Source organism: Staurois parvus, unplaced genomic scaffold, assembly GCF_062004578.1.
Source record: "Staurois parvus isolate SC_StPar_1 unplaced genomic scaffold, SC_StPar_1.0 ptg001344l, whole genome shotgun sequence".
Classification (NCBI taxonomy): Eukaryota; Metazoa; Chordata; class Amphibia; order Anura; family Ranidae; genus Staurois; species Staurois parvus.
Window position 1 is genome coordinate 33,228 of NW_028319140.1, and position 14,273 is coordinate 47,500.

General features: G+C 46.4%; 2 protein-coding genes across 5 annotated transcripts in view; one reads left to right on the forward strand and one right to left on the reverse strand.

Annotated features, from left to right (window-relative positions):
• Positions 1 to 951: 951 nt before the first annotated feature.
• Positions 952 to 9,906, forward strand: CUNH17orf58 (chromosome unknown C17orf58 homolog). Its single transcript, XM_089661457.1, has 5 exons — positions 952 to 1,163; positions 5,044 to 5,598; positions 6,234 to 6,317; positions 6,419 to 6,610; positions 9,391 to 9,906. Exons 1-5 carry the CDS (start codon positions 1,082 to 1,084, stop codon positions 9,576 to 9,578), a joined length of 1,101 nt encoding a protein of 366 aa, XP_089517583.1. The 5' UTR covers positions 952 to 1,081; the 3' UTR covers positions 9,579 to 9,906.
• A 1,946-nt stretch (positions 9,907 to 11,852) lies between these two features.
• The window catches only part of BPTF (bromodomain PHD finger transcription factor), a 70,006-nt gene continuing 67,585 nt past the window's right edge, over positions 11,853 to 14,273 (reverse strand). For 3 of the 4 annotated variants that reach the window (XM_089661460.1, XM_089661461.1, XM_089661458.1), the window contains one exon: positions 11,853 to 12,755. In XM_089661460.1, the coding sequence (XP_089517586.1) occupies positions 12,734 to 12,755 (22 nt within the window). In that variant the 3' untranslated portion in view covers positions 11,853 to 12,733. Of the gene's footprint in view, positions 13,289 to 14,273 lie in introns of all 4 variants that reach the window. The other variant, XM_089661459.1, reaches the window with a different exon arrangement.

Here is a 14,273-nt window from a genome sequence, read left to right on the forward strand (position 1 = left end):
CAGGAGTGACATCACCGCCCTCCAGATATAAGATATATTATACAGAGTGACATCACCGCCCTCCAGATATAAGATATATTATACAGAGTGACATCACCGCCCCCCGGATATAAGATATATTATACAGAGTGACATCACCGCCCTCCAGATATAAGATATATTATACAGAGTGACATCACCGCCCTCCGGATATAAGATATATTATACAGGAGTGACATCACCGCCCTCCGGATATAAGATATATTATACAGAGTGACATCACCGCCCTCCAGATATAAGATATATTATACAGAGTGACATCACCGCCCTCCAGATATAAGATATATTATACAGGAGTGACATCACCGCCCTCCAGATATAAGATATATTATACAGGAGTGACATCACCGCCCTCCAGATATAAGATATATTATACAGAGTGACATCACCGCCCTCCGGATATAAGATATATTATACAGGAGTGACATCACCGCTCTCCAGATATAAGATATATTATACAGAGTGACATCACCGCCCTCCGGATATAAGATATATTATACAGAGTGACATCACCGCCCTCCGGATATAAGATATATTAATATATTTCAGTAGAACATAATCTGCTCTCTGTTAGGACTCCGTAGGGGGGGATTTACTAATACTGGAGCACACAGGATCTGGTGCCGCTCTGCATGGCAGCCAATCAGCTTCCAGGTTTCATTACCAAAGCTTCATGGAACAAGCTGAAGGTAGAAGCTGATTGGCTGCCATGCAGAGCTGCACCAGATCCTGTGTGCTCCAGTTGTAGTCCATCTCCGGCAGGTTGGTGTCAGCAGCGGAGGAGCCATCCAGGGATCATGGGAGAGCGATCTCATTATCATAGAAATGTAAACTGTTATTTCCCAGGGAAGGGGGGTGGTAATTGGGCAATGGGGAGGGGGCTGGGTTTTGGGTCATTAAAGGAGGTGAAGAAGAATTGGAGGGGTGTTGGTGTCCTCTCAGCGCCTCCTCTCCACTCATTCCTCATTCATGATCCCCCCGCGGACGCCCCTCATTAGCATGAGGCTGGGAGGACAGCAGACAGACGGAGCTACACTCGGCCATGGATCTCTCCTCTGCTGCTCCTACCCCGGGGGCTCTGTGCATCCTGGTCCTGTCGGCCACCCTGGCCAGCACCATAGCAGGTAAGTGCCCCCACATCACCTACCCCACAGAAGAATATTTGTATAGTCCCCCCAGGTGGGAGCAGACGGGTGTCTAGAGTCCTCCTTTAACTTCTACACTTCTGTCCTCATTTCATCAACCTGTCCCTGATATTTACAGCAAAAAATGTGATTAAAAAAGATTTCATCCTTTCATTGTAAACAACTTTCAGATTTGCAGCCAATCGCTGGCAGTAAAAACAAATGCCGGCACAACGCACCGCTTTATAAACGCACCGCGATGCCGGCGATTGGTTGTGAACGAGCGTTAATGCCGGGCTCGTCTGTTCCATAGGAAGGGCAGGTGGTACCTATCATGGCGGGATCAATGGCACTCAGGAAGAAGTGTTCATGTGGCCAGCAGGGGAAGAAATTTATGAAAATGGTACAAGAATGGAACAGCTGTGCAAAGCGACCAATCAGAAGTCATCGCTCATCCAATGGGAGGCTAGGAAAGGGAGTGTATTGGTCTTTGTTGGAACCTCTGCTGTCATTGTTATAACCTGTCCACTAGGGGTGCACAGAGCTGCTTCTCTTGGCTGCCTTGATGCTGAGGAACTACAAGTTCCAGGAAGTTACAGCACGGCACAAATAGAGAAAGACTACAAGTCCCAGCATGGTCAGCCTTGATGCTGCAGAATATATCAATATGGATCTGTCAGGAGGGGAGGAAGCGATGTTCTGCAGATCTCTAGAGGGGTCAGTGATGGAATAATCTGCAGAATATACCAATATGGATCTGTCAGGAGGGGGATGGGAGGAGCAATGTTCTGCAGAACTCGAGGGGTCAGTGATGGGATAATCTGCAGAATATATCAATATGGATCTGTCAGGAGGGGGATGGGAGGGAGCGATGTTCTGCAGATCTCTAGAGAGGTCAGTGGTGGGATAATCTGCAGAATATACCAATATGGATCTGTCAGGAGGGGGATGGGAGGAGCGATGTTCTGCAGATCTCTAGAGAGGTCAGTGGTGGGATAATCTGCAGAATATACCAATATGGATCTGTCAGGAGGGGGAGGGGACGGAGCGATGATCTGCAGATCTCTAGAGAGGTCAGTGATGAATAGTCTGCAGAATATACCAAAATGGATGTCAGGAGGGGAGGGAGCGATGTTCTGCAGATCTCTAGAGGGGTCAGTGATGGAATAACATGCAGACTATATAAATATGGATCTGTCAGGAGGGGGATGGGAGGGAGCGATGTTCTGCAGATCTCTAGAGGGGTCAGTGATGGGATAATCTGCAGAATATATCAATATGGATCTGTCAGGAGGGGGAGGGGGAGGGGACGGAGCGATGTTCTGCAGATCTATAGAGAGGTCAGTGGTGGGATAATCTGCAGAATATACCAATATGGATCTGTGTGGAGGGGGATGGGAGGGAGCAATGTTCTGCAGATCTCTAGAGGGGTCAGTGGTGGAATAATCTGCAGAATATACCAAAATAGATCTGTCAGGAGGGGGATGGGAGGAGCGATGTTCTGCAGATCTCTAGAGGGGTCAGTGATGGAATAATATGCAGACTATATAAATGTGGGTCTGTCAGGAGGGGGATGGGATGGAGCGATGTTCTGCAGATCTCTAGAGGGGTCAGTGATGGAATAATCTGCAGAATATATCAATATGGATCTGTCAGGAGGGGGAGGGGATGGAGCGATGTTCTGCAGATCTTTAGAGAGGTCAGTGATGGAATAATCTGCAGAATATATCAATATGGATCTGTCAGGAGGGGGATGGGATGGAGCGATGTTCTGCAGGAAACCTATGTGACCTGTACACAGGGTTGTCCGGTTGCCATCACCCTGACCCCCCCCCCCCCCCCCCCCCCCACGGGGGACTCTGCTGGTTCTGAACATTTTGTCCGGCACCTTTAAGCATTGGTACAATCAGACCCACTGACCCCATTGAAGGTATTTCGCTGCTGGGTGTCAGCAAATCAGAACTGTACACATGGGGGTGGAGGGGTGGGGGGGACAATCCATCATTTATGGTGTGTACTTTCCATGGCGCTCCTATTCAGGCGGCTGAATGTGCGCTCTGTCTCCGGGGGCCATTCAGAGAGCCATGAAATCTCCTAAACACGGCAGACAATAGCCGACCCTCCAACCCGCAGATTCTTCACGATGGCAAATAATTACCAATCTGCCTGGTAACTGAGAGGGGCTGCCTACCACTCCCGGGTCACAGCAGGGGGGAAGCCCAGAACCCCCACCGACTGCCAAGTGTACAGAGCCGGGGCTCAGCAGAAACCCAAATCTGACAATTCCACCATTGGGGCCAAACAAGAGAGCCGAAGGAGAACCAGAACCTTTCTCTTCAGTTTTGGGCCGAGTAAGGGTAAAATCGTGTACCAATGAGGAGATTTCCCCTCGCTTCCTGTCTCAGAGACACAACAGGAAGATAGAGGAAATCTCCCCCCTCCCCCGTAAGACTAGTCCTTCTCCGTCCCAGCAAAGGGGACCCAATTCAAATCAAAGGGGACCCAATTCAAATCAAAGATGATCCAATTCAAATCAAAGGGGACCCAATTCAAATCAAAGGGGACCTAATTCAAATCAAAGAGGACCCAATTCAAATCAAAGGGGATCCAATTCAAATCAAAGGGGACCTAATTCAAATCAAAGGGAATCCAATTCAAATAAAGGGAATCCAATTCAAATTAAAGGGGACCCAATTCAAATCAAAGGGGACCCAAGTCAAATCAAAGGGGACCCAATTCAAATAAAAGGGGATCCATTCCAAACCAAAGGGGACCCAAGTCAAATCAAAGGGGATCCATTCCAAACCAAAGGGGACCCAAGTCAAATCAAAGGGGACCCAAGTCAAATCAAAGGGGACCCAATTCAAATCAAAGGGGACCCAATTCAAATTTGCATCTTTTTAATAGGGAAGTGCAAAGTTGCATAAATGTGCAAATTAAAATACAAGCCACATACCAGCCCAAGGGGGCCCAATTCAAACGTGCATCTTTTTAATAGAGAAGGTCACAAGTGAATATATTTGAAAATCAGCACACATCCAAATCAAGTCAAAGGGGGCTAAATTCAAGGGGATCCCATTCAAACCAAGGGGAACCCAAAAAAAAATCCAAGGGCACCCAATTCAAACCAATAGGAACCCTAATAAAATCCAAAGGGATCCAATTAAAACCAAAAGGAACCCTAATAAAATCCAAGGGGGCCCAATTCAAATCAAAGAGAACCCTAAAAAAAATCCAAGGGGACCCCATCACCACACCTATACATCAGGTCTCCCATCAGTGTCCCCAACCATCAGAGTTGTGCCCTCCCCTTCCAAATTGTACTCACAAATAATGTTGCCACCTGATGAAGGCTGCTCCTCCTCTGACAGGAGTGACACTGCAGTTACTCCTGTTAACGAGGAGCAGCACGAGCAGCCAAATCGCCAGTGGAACACCCCCCCCCCGTCCCCAACACAGTTCCCCCCTTGCCCTGGCCCTGACCATGGGGCCTCCATGCACCTGGGACAACTGGGCAGTGCCTAGGTGTGCCCCTGCATTAAGAAGGCCCTGCAAAGGGGACCCAATTTAAGTCCAAGGGGACCCAAGTCAAATCGAACAGATCAAATGGGACCCAATTCAAATGAAAAGTGACAAAATTCAAATCAAATGGGACCATATTCAAATGTGTTTGTATTTTTATAAAGGTCACAGTTGCATACATTTGAAAATCAACGCACAAGCCACACACCAATCCAAGCACCCTACTGTAATAACACCACTACTATGGTGGTGCTCTTCATGCTCCTTGCCTTGATCCCATGAACTAAAGTAGCAGCACACGGTACATCCGCCCCATGAATACAGAAAAACATTTTTCCACTGTTTTTATCAATTACAGGTGAGTGGCAGAACTTAACGCAGAACCTGGAAAGGAACCCATCTAGGAGTCAAGCAGAGGATCAGATGGACATTCCATGGACAATCTCTCTACAAAGATTCCCTAACCAAGAACTGTCTGCAATCCGTCCCTTAACACCCGGGGGTAGGAAGAAGGCCACGATCCCTCCAGATAAGAGGGCCAAGGCCAAACTGGCTGTGGACAACAACACGGGACTGAGGAAAAGCAGTGCTGACCACAGTAACAGACTCCCAACCAATGCCTTACCTGCTCGTTCTTTGGTGAATGGATTCACGGACACCCACAAACCTCTCCAAGACAGGAACCTTCTCGATTCGGTATTTGCCTCCACTAATCTTCATACTTCAAAATCCATCTCAACAGAAGAGCAGAGCAGCGGGAAGGTCAATGAGTTACAGGACCATGAAAATAATCGTCCGGGCAAGATTAATCTTCAGAAACTCGTAGAACTTTCATATAACTCCAGCAAGCCAGCCTGGATGACCAACCGCCAACCTTCCAGCCTACTCTACCAATTTCATGGCTTCCGGAAAGGTACCTTCATCTTGCTATGCTACGTGTGAGCATTGGACTCATATTACTCTGCTACCGCATAGAGAACTGACTCGGCTGGCATATTAATACACTACATGGCCTAGATTACGTAAACCCCCCTCCATATTAAGTTCAGGTGTCTACAGTGAAGGGCCCTGATAATCCTACATCATACAAAGACATTGTAGACAATGTAGATTGTAGAATATGCCCTATGTATACCACAGCTCCATAGAGACATGGTTTGACCAGTTTGGTGTGGAAGACCGGGAGTGTCCCTTACCTAAACCCAACTGAACATTTTTGAGATGAATGCCAATTGCAAGCCAGAAAATCTCATCCAGAACAATTAACCTCATAAGTGGGTGGAAAGTCTTTCCAGTAAAGTTGAGGGTGTCATAGCCAGAAGATGGGAAGGGGGAAATGTCCGTAGGGAGGAAGGGTGACTCTATATTAAAAGTCATGACCTGAAATAGGATGTTCAACAAGATGATATTGGCGTGTGTGTGTATGGGGGGGTCAGCGGTCCACAAAATTTAGGCCATATAAGGTACCTGATTTTCTTCTCTGAATGACAAACTTTCCATACCTCTGCCATTGATGCTTCTTAATAAATGATTGGGTTTACTTTGTAGAATTCGAAAGCAAGGAAAGAAGCTGCCAGTTGGACTGCCACAAAAACAGAGAGGAAAGGGAGGCCTATTGTAACAGTGACTTTGGTAAGTAGACTTAGATGTTGCTGAGATACCCTCAGAGTTCATGGAGGATTAGTGGTCACAGATCATACAGGCTGGTAAGTGTGTGCCCTCTCTTCTCACAGCGGTGAATGGGATTGTACATGACGTGGACACTCTTGGTAAAGGGATTCAGCTCCTGACCATACTGGTGAACAGCGGTGGCTTATACAAGATCAATCGTCTCTATATAACACCTGATGGCTTCTTCTTCAGGGTCAAAGTCTTGGCTGTGGACCATTTAAACTGCCCCAAGTCATGTCTGGACTTCAAACTTGGTGAGAATATCCTACAAATACCTCATTGCCCTGTCCAATCTTGCCTATAGCTTTGTACATCAGATTATTTACTATAAAAACTAGCTAAAGATCTTTTTTTTTTTACTTTAATGATTTTCATACGTATCTAAGACAATTTTGTGTATAGTACTAGGGGGTCTCCAATCTACGGCCTGCAACCTCAACCAAGGGTGAGCAGGGTATCCTCAATGTGCACAGACTGAGGACTATGGTCAGCAGAGGCTGCTTAGGATCTCAGCTTCATAACCCTCCTCAATGCCCCTGCAGTGTTGGGCTCAGGATCCATCTGGCTTAGTTGTCACCAGGGATTTTTTCAGCCGGAAAGCAGGGGGAACGCAGTACCAGCACCTCCAGCACTGAATGTATGTAAGGGCAAGGGGTGCTGAATGGTCAATTGATGCTGGCTGCTGGGGGATCTATTTTTCAGGTTGGTCTATTGTTCCTGGAAGGGATCTACTGCTAAGGGAAGGGTCCAATGTTGCTGGCTGATGGGAGATCTGTTGTTGCTGATGGGAGTCTATTGTTGCTGGGGTGGTATTTTGTTGCAGGGGTCCACTGTTGCTGGGGGGGGGGTTCTATTGCTGGCTGCAGGGGATCTACTTTACTGCTTTCCTTATTATCATTAACAAATTCACCACAAAATGATACTTGGCTCTGTATTCTCTAAAAGGATGGTACTGGGAGGTGGGTAGGGGATGGGACCAAGAGACGGCGCTCAGAGGTTGGAATTGGGGGCAGAGACAAGAAGAGACTCAGAAGGGGGGGATTCCTGCACCTATTTGATGAGAAAAGCAGCCCAGATTGTCTTTGTCCCTATTCATGCCAGTGTCCGAACAACCAATAATAAGCTTGCCCCAGCATTCACAGGACTCCACTGTCCAGACTTGCTGCACCTCCAGGCACCTGTCCTGTTTCTACAGCCATATTTACAGTGGTAAAGGGGGACTCTAATGACTACACTAATGTATGGGGAGACTCTGATAGGGACACGGATATAAGGGGGGACATTGTTGGGTACCATGATGCAAGGTGGGTATTGGAAGAGGACCCAGATGAGGACACTAATGTAAAGAGGAATTTGATGTAAGGGGAGACTTTGATGGAGACTCTGATGTAAGGAGGTCTTGGATGGGCACTTTATAGAAGGGAGGAGGGTAAGTCTGGTGAGAGTTTCTATCCAGCCCACAAATATTTATAAAATATGCAATGCGGACCTGGGGGGGGTGCAGATCACCCAAACAGCCCCCATAGATCTGGTCATGCAGCACTTACTTGGCTAATGCTAGAAAGCAGAAGTCCCTGCATGTGCTGAAAACATGTCATCCCTCCCCGTGTTCCTGGGCCCTTGCTTGTTCATGCCAGCCACAGCGACAGAGGCAATACCAAACACGGCATTCATCCAATCATGAACTGCCACAAGTTTACAATTTTGTATTGGACCGCATGCAAAGCCATCTTGGAAGCTCCTTGTCTAGACCATCCCCAAATTCACAGAGCCATGTCTCACCTGTGGAGGATCTAGGCAGAATGAAATCATTACACCCCCTTCCTGTGAACACAGGGCTGTCATGGACACTCCCCCTGGGGGTTTGGCATCACTGCAGCCTTGGCTCTGTGGTGTACTGTGCTAGCTGGTGCCTACACACCAATACATGCTGTCCAGGGTGCCTCCAACCATTACAACCATTGAATGATCCATGATATCATCATACTAGGCCATGAGACCCTTTGCTTGAAAAGTATGTACGGGGGCGGCAGTTTATGGAAGCCACTGCTGCGCTATTAACTTTATTAGTGGTAGAGAAGAAAGCCAACTTTCCAAAGCAGGCCAATTGTAACACTTATTTATTCATTCTTACATGGTGTGTCAAAGGATATACTGCCTTTGCCCTATCAGGATGCAAGCCCCACAATGCTTTGCTTCAGTGACTGACCAGGTGACCACAGACACAGTTGAAAGGCCAGCTATGCAAACCTACTAAAATGGAGGGGGCTGAGCTCTACTCTGTGGGGCAGCATAGTGGCTAAATGGTTAGCACTTCCCCCTGGCAGTACTCGGGTCGTTGGTTCGAATCCCAACCACAGCACCACCTGCCTGGAGTTTGCATGTTCTCCCTGTGCCTGCCAGGGTTTCCTCCGGGTACTCTGGTTTCCTCCCACACTCCAAAGACATGCTGGTAGGTGAATTGGATCCTGTCTAAATTGTCTCTAGTATGTGTATGTATGAATGTGAGTTAGGGACCTTCGATTGTACACTCCTCGGGGGCGGGGACTGATGTGAATGTACAATATATATGTAAAGCGCTGCGTAAATTGACGGCGCTATATAAGTACCTGAAATAAATAATATTCTGGGAAACGTTACACATTAGAGAGAATTAAAGATAGTTTCTGGAAATCATTTGTTTCGGTCAAGATTGCAAAGCAATAGAAATTGTAAGCCTGTAGGGAGATAGAAGAGCAATGGTCCCGATGGAACGTGGGCAAAGCACCCAACCATTGTCAGAGATTGTTGTCTGGAGGTCAGTAGATTTGCTGGACAGCTTGGCTGCAGGACCTGAGATAACAGCGTGTTATGATGGAGCATTGGACAGCGGCCATTTACATCTGTGTTGTCTCTTCTCCTGCGACTTCACGTTGCCAGAAAGTCAGAAGTCACTTGAAACTTCCTCTAGTGTGAAAGCCGGGCTTAGGACGTGTTTTGCACATTTGTATCACTTCTTTTAAATGTTCAATGACAATGTTTCTGTTGTGCTCAGGGGACCGGTACATTATAATGGGGCGAATTTTCCACAAGCGAATGGAGTTACCGCCTTCGATACAAAGGACGGTCAGCGGACAGTTGAGAGCTGGAGACGGGCTCGTGACAAGCAGCAGTTTTGTGCGCAAATATAATCGGAAAAAGGATCGCAAGGTGCTGGCGGCCGCGCATGCGAAGTGTAAATGATATGGACACGCTGCGACATTTACGCCTCGAACAGGAGAATCCGGCCATTAGTACAGCGGGACAACAAACCGATCCAACGTACACACGGCCATTCCACACGTCGCTGTAGCGGCTGCCATGAGGATCCTCACAAAGTCACGGACTGGAAAGCGGCTTTGATACAAATGTACTGAACTTCTTTCCTACGAATCCAAAGCATTAACTATTCTGTCCACACTTTATGTAGAATGTCATTCTTCCCATTCCAGCCCTGTGATTAGATTGTGTATTACCCATAACTGGAATATTGTTCTTCTAAATTAAATCTATCATATTTAAGATTTACAAATCTGTGACTGAAAGATCATAAACAAGGTATTTTTTACAAATTCATTCCTTGTCCACACATATACTCTGTATGTATATATCTCACTGCATCTAGGAAGGGTGAAAGGTTCTGTCATTTATATTTATCATCTTTATCCCATTCTGGAAATTCTCATCAACTTCTTGTCCTGCAAACACAACGGGAAGTGAAAGGAATTTCTCACACACCTCTCTCCTCCCGTTCTGAAGACAAATATAGTGATTCATTCTTTTGTCGTCAAAAAATGGGTCGCTCTCAGGAGCTCAGTGACTCCAAGCGTGGTCCCGTGATAGGTGGCCACCTGGGCAATAAGTCCATCCGTGACATTTCCTGGCTACTAAATATTCCACACTCAACTGTTAGTGGGATTATAACAAAGTGGAAGCAGCTGGGAACAACAGCCACTCAGCCACCAAGTGGTAGGCCACGTCACATGACAGGGCGGGGTCAGCGCATGCTGAAGCGCACAGTGCGCAGAAGTCGCCAACTGTCTGCAGAGTCAATAGCTAAAGACCTCCAAACTTGGTGTGGCCTTCAGATGAGCCCAACAACAGTGCGTAGAGAGCTCCATGGAATGGGTTTCCATGGCCGAGCAGCTGCATCCAAGCCTGACATCACCAAGTGCAATGCAAAGCGTCGGATGCCGTGGTGTAAAGCACGCCGCCACTGGACTCTAGAGCAGTGGAGGCGTGTTCTCTGGAGTGACCAATCACGCTTCTCTGTCTGGCAATCCGATGGGCATGTCTGGGTTTGGCGGTTGCCAGGAGAACGGTACTTGCCTGACTGCATTGTGCCAAGTGTAGAGTTTGGTGGAGGGGGGATTATGGTGTGGGGTGTTTTTCAGGGGTTGGGCTTGGCCCCCTAGTTCCAGTGAAGGGAACTCTTAAGGCGACATTTTGGACAATTTCATGCTCCCAACTTTGTGTGAAGAGTTTGGGGATGGCCCCTTCCTGTTCCAACATGACTGTCCACCAGTGCACAAAGCAAGGTCCATAAAGACATGTAGGAGCCAGTTTGGGGTGGAGGAACTTGACTGTCCTGCACAGAGTCCTGACCTCAACCCCATAGAACACCTTTGGGATGAATTAGAGCGGAGACTGCAAGCCAGGCCTCCTCCCCCGACATCAGTGCCTGACCTGACAAATGTGCTTCTGGAAGAATGGTCCAACCTTCCCATAGACACCCTCCTAAACCTTGTGGACGGCCTTCCCAGAAGATGTGAAGCTGGTATAGCTGTAAAGGGCGGGGCCAACTCAATATTGAACCCTACGGACTAAGACTGGGGGGGCCATTAAAGGTCATGTGTGTGGAAAGGGCGGGGCCAACTCAATATTGACCCCTACGGACTAAGACTGGGGGGCCATTAAAGGTCATGTGGTGGATAGGGCGGGGCCAACTCAATATTGAACCCTATGGACTAAGACCGGGGGGCCATTAAAGGTCATGTGTGTGGGAAGGCCGGCAGCCCAATACTTGGGGCAATAGTGTGTGTATATAATATATATATCGTCTCTCTCTCCCTCCCCCTAACACATATCCTCTCTCCTCCTACATCCTTTCGGTATCCACCTCTATCTCTTTGTCTCTACCCATTTTTCTCTCTCTCTCCCTCTTTCTATCCCCTCTATGTCATGAGTCTATCCCATCTCCATCTCTCTTTCCCTCCATCTCCTCTCTCTCCTTCACTTTACACACATCCATAAGGTAAGTAGATAGAACTCTTTCCTCCATTCACTATACTTGAATCTATCCCCACGCCCCCACCCATCAGTCTCCTCATTTGCATAGTGTAACAAATAAGTCCCCTCCCACTCATTGACCTATAGCACCAGCAACCATCCTTCTTGCTCCTCCCCCTTATTTACATACTAATGAACATTCACAAACAGTAAACAATGCCATATGCTCTTAAAATTAGTGACACGTAATTAACAGATCTCTAGGGAGAAGATCATCTCCATTTATTGTGTCATATACATCCATATTTTCAGTTTTACATACAAAAGGAAAAAAAAAATTGAATTCTGACAAATGTGTACAAACAAGATACCTTGAGACAGGACGCCGAGAGCTGGTCTGGAGCGCACAACAGTTTGGTTCCCTAATTCCTTGTCATTTCCTTTATTAGTTGTCACCCTCAATCTGTACCATGAACAAGAAACTCCGCTGAATCTCCACTGATTGGGGGAAGGTAGAAACTCCTTTCATAGAAAGAAAAGACTTGTTCTTTATTATCTTTGTTTTATTACAGGAATTGTGTTAAAATACAGGACAAATGTATTGGATCGGGCCCAATCAGCCTCCTCCCTTCTCTCGTCTTTTTTTTTTTACATTTTTTTTTTTTCGTTTTAGAAACAAATTTTCTTTTTTTTTTTTATATTTTAATAAGAAAAAATAATTAGTCGACAAATGAGAGTAGCGATAAAAAAGTGTCTCTGAACAATAAATAAATACAAAGAAATCTGTGAGGATTTTTAAACCAGCTTCTTCATTGAAGAACATGCGTCGTCATGATCCATGGAGCTCTCGACCACTCCATCGCTGAATCCAAAAGCCCGCCATCCAAAAAAAAAAATTAATTTCCTGCCCGGCCTCTTCCTGCTTGTGCCGCAAAGACTTCAGTCGGTGCTAGAAAACCGGCAAAACCCACCCCGGCCCGTCTCTCTTCCGCTTCTTGTCCTTTGGACAAATTAATTCTTCGATCCTAATAGACTGAGGAGGCATAGAGTTCAAGGCTCGAGTCCTGTTCTCTCTCCCACCCAAGCAGAGGGTGCGCAGCTCCGTCTGTCACCGACAGGTAAGGGACCGACTAGAGTTTGTTGCTGTGAGACCTGTAAATGTCAGGATTGTAGCGGTTACATCTGTCAGGCGATAGAAACACAACTGCATGGAGGATGCCATGACATGGAGATGAATTTAATGATTGCTCAACAGAACGCAGGAATTCGGAAACAACTGTAAACATCATGAGTAAACCAATGTGAACTTTGATGTACTTAGTGATCAGATCATAAAAAAAAATATATATATATTTGATGAAAACATTCTACACATCAACGTCTGCCAATAATTGATATTCACAAACAGTCTCAAATGTTCACCATCTATGTACAAAAATATATACTATATAGTACAAGGACTGCCGATGGTGGAATCGGACATAAAACAGCAGTGTCAGGCACTTGGGCCCAGCATCCAAGGTACAGTATGGGATCACGTGACCTTCCGGCCATGCAAATGGGTGACCATGCGTGGTGGAGAGATGGCGGGAGGGGGGGAGGAGGAGGCGGGTTTGTTGGTGCCGTAAAACAAAAACAAGCTGATGGAGACAACATCCGACATCCAGGGCTACAAGAATCACAATCTGTAAGAGAAGAAAGAAGTGTTCCGTGACTGAGTGCAGCATGCAACCAGCGGCGTGCAGGTAGGTCTGAGCCGCCACTGGAAATGGAACATAAATTGGACACCGACTGGTGCAGAACACCATGCTAGGACACTTCCTCAGGCAGATGCATTATCGTGAAAGACAGTAAAGTTGTAAAACCATCGTATTCAGGTCATGAATTTCTGAATTCTATATCTATACTTTTTTTCACATTAACCTGTTGCCACAAACATAACATACAGTGGATATACAAAGTCTTCACACCCCCCCGGGTAAAATGTCAGGTTTCTGTGATGTAAAAAAATGAGACAAAGATAAATAATTTCAGAACTTTTTCAACCTTTAATGTGACCTATAAACAGTACAACTCAATTGAAAAACAAACTGAAAATAAAAAACTAAAATAATGTGGTTGCATAAGTGTGCACACCCTCTTATATTTGGGGATGTCGCTGTGTTCAGAATTAAGCAATCACATCCAAATCATGTTATATAGGAGTCAATACACTCCCGCCATCATTTAAAGTGCCTCTAATTAACCCCAAATAAAGTTCAGCTATTCTAGTCGGTCTTTCATGACATTTTCTTAGTCGCATCCAACAGCAAAGCCATGGTCCACAGAGAGCTTCCAAAGTATTAGAGGGATCTCATTGTTAAAAGGTATCAGTCAGGAGAAGGGGACAAAAGAATTTCCAAGGCATTAGATGTACAATGGAACACGGTGAAGACCGTTATCATCAAGTGGAGAAAATATGGTGCAACAGTGACATCACCAACAGTGACATCACCAAGAACTGGACGTCCCTCAAAAATGGAGGAAAAGACGAGAAGAAAACTGGTCTGGGAGGTGGCCAAGTGGCCTACAGCAACATGAAAGGAGCTGCAGGAATATCTGGCAAGTCCTGGCTCTGTGGTCCATGTGACAACAATCTCCTGTATTCTTCATATATCTGGGTTATGGGGG